At 33.5% G+C, this 16,918-nt stretch overlaps 1 protein-coding gene across 1 annotated transcript in view; it reads right to left on the reverse strand.

Moving 5' to 3' along the window:
* The window catches only part of NECTIN3 (nectin cell adhesion molecule 3), a 115,302-nt gene that overhangs the window by 34,493 nt on the left and 63,891 nt on the right, over positions 1-16,918 (reverse strand). The window contains exons 6-7 of the mRNA XM_036243006.1: positions 11,131-11,269; positions 8,474-8,558 (exon numbers count right to left, since the gene is read on the reverse strand). Coding sequence (XP_036098899.1) covers positions 8,474-8,558; positions 11,131-11,269 — 224 coding nt within the window. The remainder of the gene's footprint in view (positions 1-8,473; positions 8,559-11,130; positions 11,270-16,918) is intronic.

Below are 16,918 nucleotides of genomic sequence, written 5' to 3' on the forward strand. Positions count from 1 at the left end.
GTATGAATCAATGGGAATATATGATTCACCTTACTAAAACACACTTTTAGTAGGAAATGTACATACCATTCATGCTAGAATCAAAACAAGAAAGTTTCATATTTACTTATAAAATGTTCAAATGGCTCTAGTTTTGACCAATAAATAAGCACACAAAAAATGACAGACTGGCCCTGGCCGGTTTGGCTCAGTGGTTAGAGCGTCGGCCTGCGGTCCGGAGAGACCCGGGTTCAGTTCCCGCTAAGGGCACGTACTTCGGTTGCAGTTTGTCCCCGGCCCTGGTTGGTCGTGCGGGTGGCAGCCACTCGATGTGTCCCTTCACGTCGATGTTTCTCTCTTTCTCTCCCTTCCTCTCTCTCCCTCCCACTCTGTACAAAAAATGGAAAAAATATCCTCGGGTGAGGATAAAAAAAAAAAAAATGACAGACTGCAGGAAAAAAAAATGGCCTTGTACACTTGAAAATAGGTTGAAACTCACTAGTAATGAAGTTGCAAAGTTACAATAATATACGTACATACTATTTTTTTCCCTAAAAGGCTACCAATAACCAAGCAAAATACATATGCCATTGGTGAGAATTTGGAGAAATAGACATTTTTAAGCATTACTCAAAGGAGTGAAAGTGGTACAGTATTTATAGAGGACAATTTGACAATATCCATCAAAAGTATAAATGCATTTACTATTTGATGTAGCAAGATCAAGTTTAAAAATGTACCTTGCAGACCACTCGCACAGATAAAAAATATCACATATACTAAGCTATTCACTGCAGCGTTATTGGTTTTTGAAAATATTTTGACATTACAAACTCTGTAGTGCATATACATTAGTAGCCTATGCAGACAGAGGTAAAAGTGAAAAAGCTCTGTATCCCAATAAAGATCTCTAATATATCTTACAAGGAAATGTCAACATATGTAATAATATAAATAGGTTACCTTTGTAGAAGATCAAATGTGTGTGTTTCCTTGTCTATGCTTAAATAGGCCATATTAAGACCAACAAGAAATTTATAAAAGTGGTTTTCTGTAGAGGTGGTGGGGGTAGGGTAAATATGAATGGAAATGGGAATGATATGTTAGAAAAGATTCATTTATATTGTTTTGAATGTATTATCTACTCAAAATAAAATATTTAGAAACATTCTTCCTCCGTAACACTCTGGCATGAACATTTACAAAAATGTACTAAAGAATGTGTTATCTGCCCCGGCTGGTTTGGCTCAGAGGTTAGAGCGTCAGCCTGCGGTCCAGAGAGACCCAGGTTCGGTTCCCGCTAAGGGCATGTACCTTGGTTTTAGTTTGTCCCCAGCCCTGGTTGGTCGTGCGGGTGGCAGCCACTCAATGTGTCCCTTTCACATCCATGTTTCTCTCTCTCTCCCTTCCACTGTATCTGAACAAAAAAAAACAGAAAAATGTCCTCGGGTGAGAATAAAAAAAAAAAGAATCTGATATCCGATAGTGAATTATTGGATGAAAAATCGTAATTTTCCACACAGTGAATTCTGCTTAAGTACTGCCATAACCAGTCTGACTGATGAAACATTCCAGTCCACTAATTCAGGTTCTCAACAGATCTGTATCTTCCTTTTTCTTTTTTTTTATGATTTATTTTTTTTATTTAATTAATTCATTTTTGTTACAGATGTTTCTCCTTTTCCCCCCACTGATTCCCCCCTCCCCCACCCTCCCCGCCCTGTCCCCAGCTTTGTCCATCAGTAGACGAATGGATAAAAAAGCTGAGGCACATATACACAATGGAGTACTATGCAGCTGTAAGAAAGAAAGATCTCTTAACCTTTGAGACGACATGGAGGGACCTGGATAGTATCATCCTAAGCGAAACAAGCCAAAGAGAGAAAGACAAGTTTCATATGATCTCACTTATTTGTGGAATATAATGAATATAACAGTCTGAGGAATGGGGTAGTTCCAGAGACGTGGAAGTGGGGTACAGACTGACAATCCCCAGAAGAGGGGGTAGTGGGGGAGAGATAAACCACAGAACTTATTATATGCATGTATGCATGAACAATGGACACAGAGCTGTATCTTCCTATGCTAAAATGCCACTGACAAAGGGGAGAAAAAGCACTGTAGAAAAATCAGAAACTACAGAAAAATATAACAGAAAACATAATTTTCACTAAAAAGTGTAATACAAAGATAATCAATGCTCACAATTTGGAATGTTTCTATAGAGTCCCTGGCTCCCTGTTCTTTTTCATACACGATATATTGATATTTGATACATGATATTAGATATACTGACATTAAATATACTGAAACATAGTATCTGGGACAGGAATATTCTAGAATAAACACTGTAGAAATATTCACAGATCATAGACTAAGTCATTTCACTTAGTCATTCAAAATTTTTATTAGAGATCTGCAATGTGCCAAGAAGCACTGTTTACGGTCTACAGCAGATGTCCTTAAATTCTGAGCCACTTTATGCTTTTAAATTTTGAGGACTCAAAGCACTTTTGTTTATAGGGTAATTGCTACCTATATTTATCATTAAACATTAACATTAAGAAAAATTTAAAGTTGTATTAACTTTATTTAATGAGTAATTGACCCATAGTATATTAACATAAATAGGATCTTTGGAATGAAAAAATAACGTTTTCTAAAACACAGGTTAGTGAGAAGAATGGCCTTTTATTATTACTTTCTTATTTACATTTCCAAATCTTTTTAATATCTGAGCAAAATGTGAATTGGTTGAAATCTATGAAGAAAAAATGGTCTCACACAGATACATAGCTGGAAAACAAAGGAGTATTTCAATAGTATTTTCAGATATTTGGGAAGATTCTCTTAATACTATACCAAAATTCAACAAGTGGTAGTTTCTTAAGGTTAGTTGCTATCTGAAAACATATCAATAAATTTTTCATAGTCTGTTATTTGAAAATCTTTACATCTATCTTGTACTTTGAATGGATAGTTTACCTATGCATGATTTTGTAATAGCATGGATTGTTCATTTGGAAATTATTGGTACAATAAGTTATACATATCTTTAAAATCTTGGTACTTTTCATTATTCAATATTAAAAACTCATATTTATTAATTTCTCCACCAATATCAATCTCATGCTGACAGATACAAGTTTTACAAAAATTATAATTTTTACTTAGAATTGAAATTTTTTCACTGGCAACAAATACTGTCAGTTGTTTCCCTTGAATGATAGGTTTACGTCATTGATTTTTGAGAAACATGTTTGCAAAATGTTCGAGGCTGGATGACCATAGAGTTTTAGTCATTCTTTGCAGTAAAAATGGTGTTTCACAAAAAGGGCAGCTTGTTCACTGAATTCAGTTTTTCAAGTACTTTGCACATATATCCCCTTTCATCACACCGAATGTTAATACACACGTATTTACATCTATTACAAGTTTTAAACCACAAAAATTAATTTGTGTATTCCAATACCAGAAATAATGCCCATAAAACATTAAGGTTGTTGAAAAATAAAAATTTACCAAAATTCATCAGACAGATCATTTCTTCTGCAAATGTGAACATTAAGGTGGAAAAAAAAATCTTATGATAGCTCAAGAGATTATAAAGCTTTTAATAATGTCATGGGCCAACATTCCCACAATAATTTCAAGTGTGATATTCCCTATAATATTGCTGGCTTGACTGAAATCACTCGAGTCAAGTAACAGTATCTATATCAAGGAATCTACTAGTCTTGACTTCCCAAGAATAAATGCTATTTTAGGCTAAAACACAGAGTATTCTAAAAGATTTACATTTACATCTAGATTCTCCCATATTAGAAACTAAACTGTATTCACTAGATATTTTTTCCTGAAAATGTTCCTTGAATCATTTTAGTTGGTTTGGGAATTATTTTTTTCACATCTGAGTATAAAACTCTTCCAATACAAAGCTAAAAAAATAGCATTATCCAGTGTTGTTCAAATTTTAATACAAAAAAATTTATCCAATATTTCATGCTGGATTTAAAGCTCAATAAAATAAAGCCCCCTAAAACTGTCAGCATTTAACATTCTGCTAGAGGTTCTAATCATTGCAAAAAAAATAAAAAATAAAATGAGGAAAGCACAATAATAAGGAATAAAAAAGATCGCTTGTTATTTGTAGCAAGTGAATGCTTGAAACCACAGGTAGTACCGTACCCTATATATGCTATATTTTTTTCCTATACATGCATACCTATGATAAAGTTTAATTTACAAATTAGGCACATTAAGATATTAACAACAATAACTAATAATAAATTTGAATTCTAATAATATATTGTAATGTGAATAGCTTTGGGGCCACTATTAAGTAAAATAAGAGTTAGCTGAACACAAGCGCAGTGATACCACGTGGATACACTGGACAAAGGAATAATTCACGTCCCAGGTGGGGTGAAGCAGGGTGGTATGAGATTTCATCATGCTACTCAGAACTACACACAATTTAAAACTTATCAACTGTTTATTTCTGGAATTAAATATTTTTGCACTGTGCTTACCATGGGTAACAGAAACCATAGAAAGTGAAACCATGCATAAAGGGGGACCACTATACTATTTATGGGAATATAAATTGATACAGCTAGTTTAGCCAGCAATATGGCACCTACTTAAATGTAAAAACAAAACAAAACAACAACAAAAAAAACCCACAATAATTATATTTCTTTGCATATACTTTATGAATACATGTGCATAATACACATGTGTATATACTTTAAATTAAGTACATAAAAGTACCCTTAAAGCAACAATTATAATTATAGAAAAAAACTGGAAATAACCAAGGGAAATACTTAGGTAATCTGTGGTATGTCAACATGATGGAATACTATTTCAGCCATTAAAATAAATACAGGGACAGCAACATTTCTCAATCTTGACTGTGCATTAAAATTTATCTGGTGAGCTACGTAAAATACGCACTGCCTCCAACCCAGAGATTCAGATTCAGTAAACCTGAAACTGTATTAAAAAATCTTCATTTTTAATAACCCAAAGGATTTTGATAAAGGTGGCAACATTGACTACTTTGAAAAAGACTGGTCTGTAATACAGGAGAAAAAACAAGTTCTAGAACAATATGTATCCTATGATTACATTTGTGTTTTTAAAAAATATTTGTAGATTTAAATTTGAATGATGTGCACAAGAAAGTAAACTCGTAGTAAAAGTCTGAGATCACAATGGTGATCTCTCAGGAAGGTAATCATCTATTTGGGCAGCAATTCTCAACCTGTGGGTCACGACCCCTTTGGGGGCCAAACGACCCCTTCACAGGGGTCGCCTAAGACATAACAGTAGCAAAATTACAGTTATGAAGTAGCAACGAAAATAATTTTATGGTTGGGGGTCACCACAACATGAGGAACTGTATTGGGTCGCGGCATTAGGAAGGTTGGGGATGGATAAATAAAAGAGAACTTTCGCCCTGGCCAGTTTGGCTCAGCGGTTAGAGTGTCAGCCTGCGGTCCAGAGAGACCCGGGTTTGGTTCTTGGTAAGGGCACTTAACTAGGTTGCAGTTTGTCCCCGGCCCTGGCCCTTTTTGGGTCTTGTGGGAGGCAGCCACTCGATGTGTCCCTTTCATGTCGATGTATCTCTCTCTCCCTCCTGCTCTATCTGAACAAAAAATGGAAAAATGTCCTCAGGTAAGGATTTAAAAAAGGGGAGAAATTTTTCAGTTAATACATTTCCGTAGTATTTGATTTTTTTGGTACCAAGTATTTGATTTTTTGGGTACCAAGAATATTCCAATGTATTAAATATATAATGTTAAGAAAATAAAACATAATAAAATAAAAAATACATTCTAATGTCATGAGTTCATATCTGCTTCCTAAATGAAATCTCACTTCGTAGGCTTATCATCTAAGAACCTAACAAGCTGGTGATATTTCTTAATTACTTTTTGACTACATGCAAGACATTCCTTTTTATTTCCCTCACAGTTATGCGTGCCTCCATGCATCATCTCAGAGTACAGTAACAGTTCCCACTCAAGGAAATTGCCTCTTCATAATACCTCATTCCCCTGCCTAACTTATACTTAGAAGGAATATTCTCAGGGATGAGTTTTGGCACTAGTACCACCAAAGCAATGGTTAAGCAGGGTAGATAAATGTGGTGTCGAGAAACTGTTTCCTGCTGTTTCCATGGCAGAAAGAACACTGATGGATAGAACAAGTGAGTCACGGTGACATTTGGGAGCATGGCCTGGCTTACTAGCTCACTAGGCCTCGCTGTGAGGGCTAAGGGCTAACAACTTCAGGTAGGAGTTAGTTTGAAGTTGACATGTTATCCAGTGAAGTGGAACATTAGAAGACATTTATTATTACAACATACTATCATGGCTTGAAACTAATTAGATAGTAATTACACACTTACATATAGATTTCCTGGTATCCAGAAAACAGTTCTATATAATTTACATTTGATATCACAACATTAATTAAAACACAGACATATAATTAACATATGACATTATAATGCATGAATCATAAATTGTCTTACTGATGGATAATGAGTTTAGCCTAAATTACTCTTAAAAGTTTTATAGAATTAAGAGTTATTTAATCTCCAACTCAAGTTCTGACTTCCCTAAGCAAAATGAAAGCAACTAGCCTACCATTAGCAATATTTTATAGAATCAGTTTAACAGCCAGAAGATGAAATCAAACAATCATGCTTTTCACCTGCTTAATTTTATAGATGAGGACAAAGTCACGATTTACTGTAGCGTCTCTGATTCCCAAAGCCCAATGTTGCTATCCATTGCAGGTGCTCGCCCATCAATTTTCTTTCTAAAATTCCCATTACTTTTCCACAGAACTCTTCATTTTCACCCAGGTTTATGCTTTTGATTATCCAGTTTACTACAAGTGAAATTACTCTAATCAACAACTAATTTTATCACACGCTTCAAAAACTCCTACCTCCAAAATCAATCCATCCAAAAAGTCTTCTCTGACTTCAAGGTACTAATTGCAGTTTGTACCACAGCCAACTCAAATTTTTCAAGAAAAATCTTCCTTTGTCTTTATTTAGCAGTGCCTACCTACATACATAGCAATCATATTTTTTTAAACTAAAACCCAGAATACGTGATCTAAGCCAAGTAATTTTTTCCCAATTCATAAGCTTTTATAAATATTTAATTTGAAAATATTAATTAACAGTAAGTTATATAATCAATTGATTTTAGAGACAAGAATAAAAATATATGCCATTAGAATTGTCCTACAAAATTACTAACAACATTCTAAAAACATTCCCAACACTGAATCTAGAAATCCTCTGGTTAATTGCTAGATCTGTGGAGAGAGGAAGACAGCTATCCTTTTGTAGCAGTTAGCAGCTCTAGTTAAAAACTGTATTAACATTACACCTATTTGTTAAGTTCATTTATTTGCCAAAAGAAATGTGAGGCTACATTCTTTATGTGAAAACAGGAGGTCAGAAAAGATGGCAAGTCTTAACCCCACGAAACCCAACTTGTGTGAGATGACAAAGCTGCCAGGGAATGCTCCCTCCTGCCCCAGGCTTGGGCAGGACACTGACTACAAGGTCCACAAAGAAATAGAAACTGAAAATATCTTAATAAATATATATATTCCTTTGGAGTTTTTCCAACAAATTAAATTAACTAATTGGTGGGCAAATAATTTGTCTTATTCAAGTTGAAGATACAGGGTATATTTTAGGAATAAACTATTATAGAACATTCCCACAGGTAATAAAACTCCAATATAGGGTTAGAGCCCTAATAGGTTGCATGGGTGATAGACAAAAAACAAAATTAAAAACAAAAATAACTAAAGCTCAGAAAAAAAGTATTCAAATATTCTGATGGTTTAAACTTTCCCAAGTAAAGCATATTAATCTAGGGATAGAACTTGAGATAGAAGCACTGAATCAATACGTTCACTTGAATTACTGTAAATTGATTCTAAAAGAAAAATGTTATCATAAATGTTAATACGGGGTACAATATTCATACCCAGGCTTTCAAATTGGATTATAAACCTGTTGTTGCTAAATAAAGAAAAGTTAAAATTCAGACCTTGAATATATTGAAATATAAATAAAATACATACTCCAAGTAGAAAAAGCTCTTTATCATACCCTCCCGAAGACATTCAATTTTTTCACCTTATTATATAAAAATGCATATTTTATAATAAATCTCTATGTCAATAAAACTATATAACAGTGTCTTCAGCTACCATTTTAGTAAAAATCTGTACTGTTAACACAGTTTTGATTTCTCTTAGCTACAGTGGCCACTGCTTATTTTTCTCACCAATTTGTAGACAAAATTTGGCCACCTAAAGTTTTCAGAGAAATGATTACATATTACTATGCAATATTTAATACAGCATGACTAATATTTTGAAAGAAATGATATGCATTGCTTAGTATTTTTTATTTTATTTCATTTTAAGTGTAATCATGAACACTTACCTGACATAGAAGGTCTTTCTGAGGCAAAGGGGGGGATTGTTCTTCATACACAGGAGGCGGCTTATGTGTGGGTGGAAGGTCAATCCTGCATTAAAAAGGTTTTAAAAATGTGACTACCACATTTAGCAAAAATAAAAAAGAGAAAGAAAAAAACAATCAAGATTCTTTTAATTTTTGAGAATAATTCCTCATACTGACATTTATATATTAGTGTACATCACATTTAATTTAGCTCTTATATTTTCACTACTCTATCATAGATGAAAAACAAACTAGTTTTAAAGGTTCCAATGCTTAAGACAATCTAATAGATGTATTTTGTAAAAAAAACTTAAACAGAAGCATTTTTCAAATTATTACTAAGCAAATAATATAGTACATGACCAATTTACTTATGCTTGCACATTTTTGCATCTAGACGTGCCTGCAGATAGTAAAATGTGTGTAATGGAAGGCACTTTCCTCTAAAGCAGTGGTTCTCAACCCTCCTACTGCCGCAACCCTTTAATACAGTTCCTCATGTTGTGGTGACCCCCAACCATAAAATTATTATCGTTGCTACTTCATAACTGTAATTTTGCTACTGTTCTGTCTCAGGCAACCTCTGTGAAAGAGTCCTTCAACCCCCTAAGGTGTCATGATCCACAGGTTGAGAACCACTATGTGTCATAAAAATGATTTAAGACTATACTTTAAAATGATAATGAAAAAAAGTTTAGGTTCTATTTAGAAATGCTTCCAAAACTAATTTTCAAAAGCCTGTGGCCACTCTTAGCATAGTCACCACACAAATTAATTTTTGAATCTACAGACCATTATATATCTTGCAACCTGAAATAAACAAAGGAACCATTACAACCGTAGAGAATGCCTTTTTATTTATTTTTTGTGCCAAAATGACCTAATCTATTTTTTAAAAAAGTACCAATAATATTATGCATTTTAAGCACTGTTAAATTATAACAAAAATGAATATATCTTGTAGTTCTCTGTACTTTAAAAAATAATTTTTATATATTCTCACACTCTTGAAGATCACAGGTAAGTGATATTGAGTACTCATGATTAATACATCAAATAAAAATGTTACCTATATTAAAGGATAAAAAGAATGAAAACTATAGAGGCCAAATTCTCTGTGGTCTAATAAACTTCTCAATGAGGGCATGAAATAGTATTTTAAATGAACAGAATTCAAAGAATAAATAAAATGGTTACATGGATTTACTAGTTTAGTAGTAAATTATGTTTTTGAAATTATAGAAAATCCCAATAATTTGGGAACTAAGAGGAAATTAACCACATGCTAGTCACTCTTGAAATATTAAAGAATTTGACTTACAGATATTGCACTGAAAGAGTACTTTACAGTCCTTTTATTTAAATTAATTACTTCTTCTCATCTAATAAAAATCTCAGCAACCTTATTGCTCCAAAGTGCCATTGGTCATTTAGGTGAGAAAACTGAGGCTTATGGAGATCATGTGACTTGTTCATGGTCATGCCACTAATTTGATCATGATAAAGCTGAGACTAACTCCCAGGTGTCTTCAATGCAGAAAGATCAGTGCTATAACTGCCAGTCTACACACACATAAAAAGCATTTATAAAAACAGAGAAAATACATTCTCCAAGAGCCAGCCTTTGTCCTAATATAAAAACTATAATAACTACATAAGAAATAATGCCATTTGTATAAAACTTTAGAGTCCATAAACAACATTATCTGATTCTGCTCTCATCATAACCATGTGAGGTAAGTAGGACAGTATAATTCACATTTCACAGATGAAGCAACAAAGCTGCTGATGGAGTTACATAAATTGCAACATTAGTCTTTTGATTCTACAGCAAAGTGCAACTCCTGCTTTATAATTCTTTCTCAATGATTAGGCCAAAAAACACTGTTTTTTCTGTAAATAAAAAAGATGCCCATTTTATAATTCACCAAACCCAACATTCTTTAAGAATAAAAACTTTCTTTCTTTTAAATTTTTTTTTCTTTATTGATTTTAGAGAGAGAGGAAGGGAGAGGGAGAAAGAATAGAAACATCGATGAGAGAGAACATAGACTAGCTGCTTCCTGCTGCTCTCTCACTGGGGATTGAGCCTACAACTTGGGCATGTGCCCTGACCAGGAATGGAACCAGTGACCTCTTGGTGCATGCATCGACGCTCAACCACTGAGCCACACCAGCCATGTAAGAATAAAAAGTTTAAAATTTGATGTATTTAATAACTCTTGTCAGTTGAAAGTTAAGTCATATCTATACATAAGACAGGCATACACAATCTGAAGAATGAATTAAACTTCTAAGATATTGTTATATCTGTCTTTTCAACTACTTCATTAAGACCTACATTTTTATTCAGAAGGCAGGACAACACAGAGTCTCATTACGTTACCATTTGAAAAAGTGTCCAATGTAGTGTAGGTAAAAAAGATGTCTAATGTATTTGCTCCAGCAGCCCCTTGACAGTTTATTTACCAAGATGTAATTTGAGACATTCTGATGAAACCATGGTCATCAAAGATCTAAGAGAACCTTTACTTTTATCCTTGTCACTTTATATATGAGTAGCTACAAATATAGACATAAAGACTGACACATACTGAATATTCATAGTTGAACACAGGCAAAAAAAAGTTACTTACACTTTGTCAAGATAGGATGGTCTCTTTTTTCGAGGAGTCAGCAGCACAGTCACAAAGACAGCAATGATGAGAAGGGCGAGGACAGCTCCAATGACAGCTCCAGCTATGGCTATGGAAGAGGTCTGCTTAATTGGAACATCTGTAAGGTAACAAGAAAGAGGCTTTTCAAACAATTTGATAAAGTTCTTGAATTTGCATATCCCAATTTCTACAGTGTGCAAGGACTATGTGATTGAAGTATGTCATCCAACAGCAAGTTTAGAGGAACCCAAACTTGATCCACTGATTTTGTAGCATTATACTAACATTCTTCTTGCTTTTAAGATGTCACCTTAGCACTCCAGCTTTGCTTTTCTCAAGTTATAAAAAGAATATCAACAAGTGAACCTATTCTCTATGGGCAAAGAATATCTAGGGGAGTAAAGAAGATAGAGAAAAGAATAAAAATTTTAAGTTCTGACTGTAAAAGGTGATAAAACAAACAAAAAAGCAGCATTCTTTAATAGAGTTAACCAACAATATAGATCTTTACCATTCTTATTCTATTTAACATAGAATATATTCTATTAAAGAAACCAAAAACTGAAAGGGGCAAAACAACAACAAAAATCGCATATGTACTTAAAATAGTCAAAAAGTCACATTGTAAACCTTAAAAGTTTTTAAAATAGAAGTATACTATTATTAATTTATCTTATGCACTTAAGATAGTCTCTCTATTACAAAATTAATTGAAAATTCATCCCTATCTCCTGGCTATAGGAGATAGCACTATATCATTTCTGAATACCAATTTGTATTTCCCAGCCTTCATCACAAACTTATTAAGATTTTTAAAACATAGTATTTAGGGGTTAGAATTTCACATAATTCTTAAAAATTAAGTCACCCTATTTTATTAACTTCCAAATTAAAAAATTACAAAAATTATTATAACTATGTAATTTAAAAATAAGTATTATGAATATGATAAACCATCCTTAATGAGTAGTATTTTGACAATTTTAGCCACATTAAATCTAGTAACTAAATTTTGTTACAAAGTAACTTGAATATACATATTTTATTTCTCTAACCAATAAGAAAGATATTTAAAAAATTCTATAAATGAAAACTCAAGTTCTAAAGTTAAATATTTGGCCCAAATTAATTCAGTCAATGAGTAGTACAGAACACGGAATAAAATAAAGCTTGGTTGGGGTAGGATCAAAACTTCCACCCTTAAGCCTTTATTGGGAGAGAATACTTTTTTACATCTAACGCAGATGCTCTTCCTGGGTCCCCTATTTGGCAATGAAGAGCTCTTAGTTTTCAAACTGACATTCACATATATTCTTAAATAACTGCAATTACTGTTGGGGTCCAAATGTGGCAAATTTAAATGGAATTAAAACACTCAGTTTTGACATGTGTGTCACCTACTTACCATTGCAGTAGTCCATATAAATAAATATTTAGAAATATTTTCCAACATTTTAAATTGAAATGAGTGAAGTGGTGCTTCAGATTCCTAAAAATAATGCTTTCTTTCCAATTATAAAAACTTCTTTAGCAAACTAAAAAAAAAATCCTGGGTTTATTAATGGGTCATTTTATTATTAACTTCATTATAGACTAAAAATCTTATACCAGTGAGTGCCAAGTAACCCATTTCAATAATGTTTTAAACTCTGAATAGAATCTAATAGTTAAGTGTACAATTATTTTATTTTAAAAAAGGGTTTTTTTTTTAATTGATTTGAGAGGAAGAAAGGATAGAAATATCAATGGGAGAGAACATCAACTGGCTGCTTCCTGCATGCTCTCCACTGGAGATTGGGCCCACAACCTGGGCATGTGCCCTGACCGGGAATCGAACCAGCGACTTCTTGGTGTATGGGTTGATGCTCAACCAGTGAGCCACATCAACCAGGAAAGTATACAATTATTTTAAACAATATAACCGGCTCAATCATTCAGGATGTTACCCTCATTTTCTACTACCTGCCTGGTTTATCTTCCTTTTGTTGCTCATTTCTCTACTACATATTATATCCATTTGAATATGTGCTAGATGAGAGAAATATTTGAAACCTAAGACAGTCAAATATTACTGTTCTTGTAAATGTGAGAGATTTTGGATAACTTAAGGGTAATCTTCTATTCTATACTATCATTTTTCCCACCAGGAAATTATAGGTTTGTATTTAGTCTTTAAAAGTAGGCCAATGGATACACAGATTCAATAGTAGAGTACGTAAATCCAAGAAGCAAACCACTGATTTGGAATATAAGGAAGCAAAAAACGCCCAATCAGAACAGCAAAAAGAAAAAAGAATCCAAAAAAATTAGGATAGTGTAACGAGCCTCTGGGACAACTTCAAGCGTGCCAACATTCACATCTTGGGGGTGCCAGAAGGAGAAGAGAGAGAACAAGAAATTGGAAACCTGTTTGAAACGATAATGGCAGAAAACTCCCCTAACTTGGCGAAGGAAACAGATATACAAGTCCAGGAAGCACAGAGAGTCCCAAACAAGATGAACCCCAAGAGGCCCAAAGCAAGACACATCATTATCAAAATGCAAAAGGTTCAAGATAAAGAGAGAATCTTAAAAGCAGCAAGAGAAAAGCAGTTAGCTACCTACAAGGGAGTTCCCATAAGGCTATCAGCTGATTTTTCAAAAGAAACTTTGCAGGCCAGAGGGAGTGGCAAGAAATATTCAGAGTGATGAAAAGCAAGAACCTACAACCAAGATTATTCTATCCTGCAAAGCTGTCATTTAGAATCGATGGACATATAATTTCCCAGACAAGAAAAAGTTAAAGAAGTTCATCACCACCAAACCGTTATTATATGAAATGATGAAGGGTCTTTTTGAAGAAAAACATAAAATACATGAACAAACAAAATGGCAATGAATACATATCTACTGACAATGGAATCTACAAACAAAATGAACAGGTAGAACAGAAACATTCTCATAGATACAGAGAACATTTTGTTGGTTGCCAGATGGGAGGGGAGTTGGGGGAATGGGTGAAAAAGGTGAAGGAATTAAGAAGTACAAATTCATTGCTATACTGACAAACCTCAAAGGGAAAGGGGTTGGGGGCTGGGAAGAAATAAACCAAATAACTTATATGCATAACCAATGGACACAGACAATAGTGTGGGAAAAGATGGGAGGGGGGCGGGAATGGGGAGGAGGGGGCCAATGGGGGAAAAATGAGGAACATCTGTAATACATTCTACATTCAACAATAAAGATTTAAAAAAAAAAAAGTAGGCCAATTGAAACCTATTAAGGTTACATGATCAATCTTATTTGACCAACATCATATGCTCTGGCACTAGCACAAATAAAAAATCTCAATGTGTCAGATATGCTTGTTATCTATTCCACACTAGTTATTCAAAGGATCTCCTTTAATGAAAATTTTGCTTTTGCTAAGGGATAAAGCAGCCCTATGATTTCTGTCCAAGTGTACAGAATTTAAATGAGTATTGTTTTGATAATAATGGCAAAGTTAATACTATATTTACAGTAATACTTCTGAAATTATTTTTCTAAAACTCGTTATTCTTTTAATATTAGTCCAAATTAAGATTCTCAATGTACAGATTATAAATTCATCAAACCTCACATCTTCTCCAAGACAGTCTTTCATTCAGTCTTAGCCATATTAAATTTGGTAGTGCTTTGTCAGTACTAAAATTTAATCAGACTTTTTCTTTTTTTTTAATCCTCACCCAAGGACATTTTTGTATTTATCTTCAGATACAGTGGGAGAGAGGGAGGAAGAGAGACAGAAAGAAACATTGATGTGTGAGAGACATATCGATTGGTTGCCACCCATATAACCCTAACCAGGGCTGGGGACAAACTGCAATCAGGGTACATGTCCTCAGTGGGAACCAAACCCAGGACTCTCTGGTCTGCAGGCCGACACCCGAACCACTGAGAAAAACTGGCCAGGGCCAGACTTTAAATATCCTAAAGTAATTCCAGACTCAAATATATACTATTTTTAATATCTCAAAGTAATTCTCTGGTCTGCAGGCCGACACCCGAACCACTGAGAAAAACTGGCCAGGGCCAGACTTTAAATATCCTAAAGTAATTCCAGACTCAAATATATACTATTTTTAATATCTCAAAGTAATTCTAAAGTCTAGATACAATTTTCTAAACATTTAAACTATGGTTTATTTACCCAATTCTGTCCCATTAGTCTTACATTTTCTAGCTTTTGGATTCCTTAACTGAAAGTTGACAGTGTGTATACTATGACACTTTCTTCTATCTTAATTTGGGCATATTTATTTCACCTGCTCCATTTTCTCTTTATTCATATTTATCCTCTCTTGTTTGCACACTTCTTCTGAGTATCATGGCAGTCCAGAAAGTACTGAACTGAGAAACTAGAATAAAAGTGATCTCTTTACCAATTAGATAATCTACTCTATATAGGTAATTTGTTCAATACTTATATGGAGTATATTTCATATTTCCATTTTTTTATTTTCTACTGAGTAAAAAAACAATATATTTAAGGACACTAACAGATGATGAACATTAGTATAAAATGTAAAGGAAAAGATACAATTTTTTGCATTGAAGTAAAAGAATTTTGGTGAAAATTTAGAATTTAGTCCCAGCACTGCCTCCCCAACATCCGTGACTACATAATCTATATAGACTCCATTATTTCAACAAAAATGACTACAATGGGAAAAAAATTTTTTTTAAGTGTATAAAAATGTAGCCTTTGAAAACATTAGGTAAATGACATGAAGTAACATTACCATCACCCAAGGAGCTGATCTACTAAATCTGAGTCTGTGCTTATAAGCAGCCAGAAAACAGAAGGACGACGTGTTAAAATATTTAGCATTAAAGGACTGGTGCATGTTACCTCTTAAAAGAACAGCTTCCTGTCATCACAGCAGCTATATCAACATACATTGGGAACTCAATTCTAAAAACAGAAAAATAGCATTCCCCAAAACAACAAAAGTATACTGCCCACAATTAAAGATATAATTCATGTGTTTTATGAGGAAAATGTTAGAAAATCAGTTACAAGTCACACTGAAAAAAATATTAGAAATACTTTCATTATTTTTTGAAAAAATACATTCATTATAAATAATACACTTAAGTTTGTCTTTATTACAAATAAAAGATATGTGAAAGTTATTCACACATATACCTTATTCATATCTGAGACTGAGACATGACAAAATCTTTAAGAATTAAATACCATTCTATATAATAAAATACTTGTTTGCAGCAATTTGCTAAAATCATTTAAAAGTCCCCATTCAAACTTACAAAAATACCCAGCCCTAACAATTAAGTGAAACATTTAAGTTTTGCTTTTTTCCCTCGATTCCCTTCACCAAAACTTCAGTGATATGATTCACAAACTGTACAAACTTATCTTGCCACCTTTTATTTGCTCCCATAATACATATCACTGCATTGCCATTTTTTTCTGTATAAATAACCCCATCTTTATTTTCCATTAGCCTCTTGTAATGCTTATCTTTTCAATATGCCATCTAAGTCTTTATATCCATTCAAATATTTATCTTACTAGTTTTTAATACTCAATTTGGGTCAGGTCAGGCTCCTCAGCCACTAATTCAACAAATTACCTATAGTAATCTGTGTCAGGTCTTATGCTAAGTGCTAAGAATGCAAGGATGAGTGTCACAATAGGGAGCAAAATCCCCAAAGTGAAGACACAGAATCCATTAATATATTTTCCAATTAAGTATAAAAAGAGATGATCACATATCTA

The sequence above is a fragment of the Molossus molossus genome, unplaced genomic scaffold, assembly GCF_014108415.1.
Source record: "Molossus molossus isolate mMolMol1 unplaced genomic scaffold, mMolMol1.p scaffold_m16_p_5, whole genome shotgun sequence".
Taxonomy (NCBI): Eukaryota; Metazoa; Chordata; class Mammalia; order Chiroptera; family Molossidae; genus Molossus; species Molossus molossus.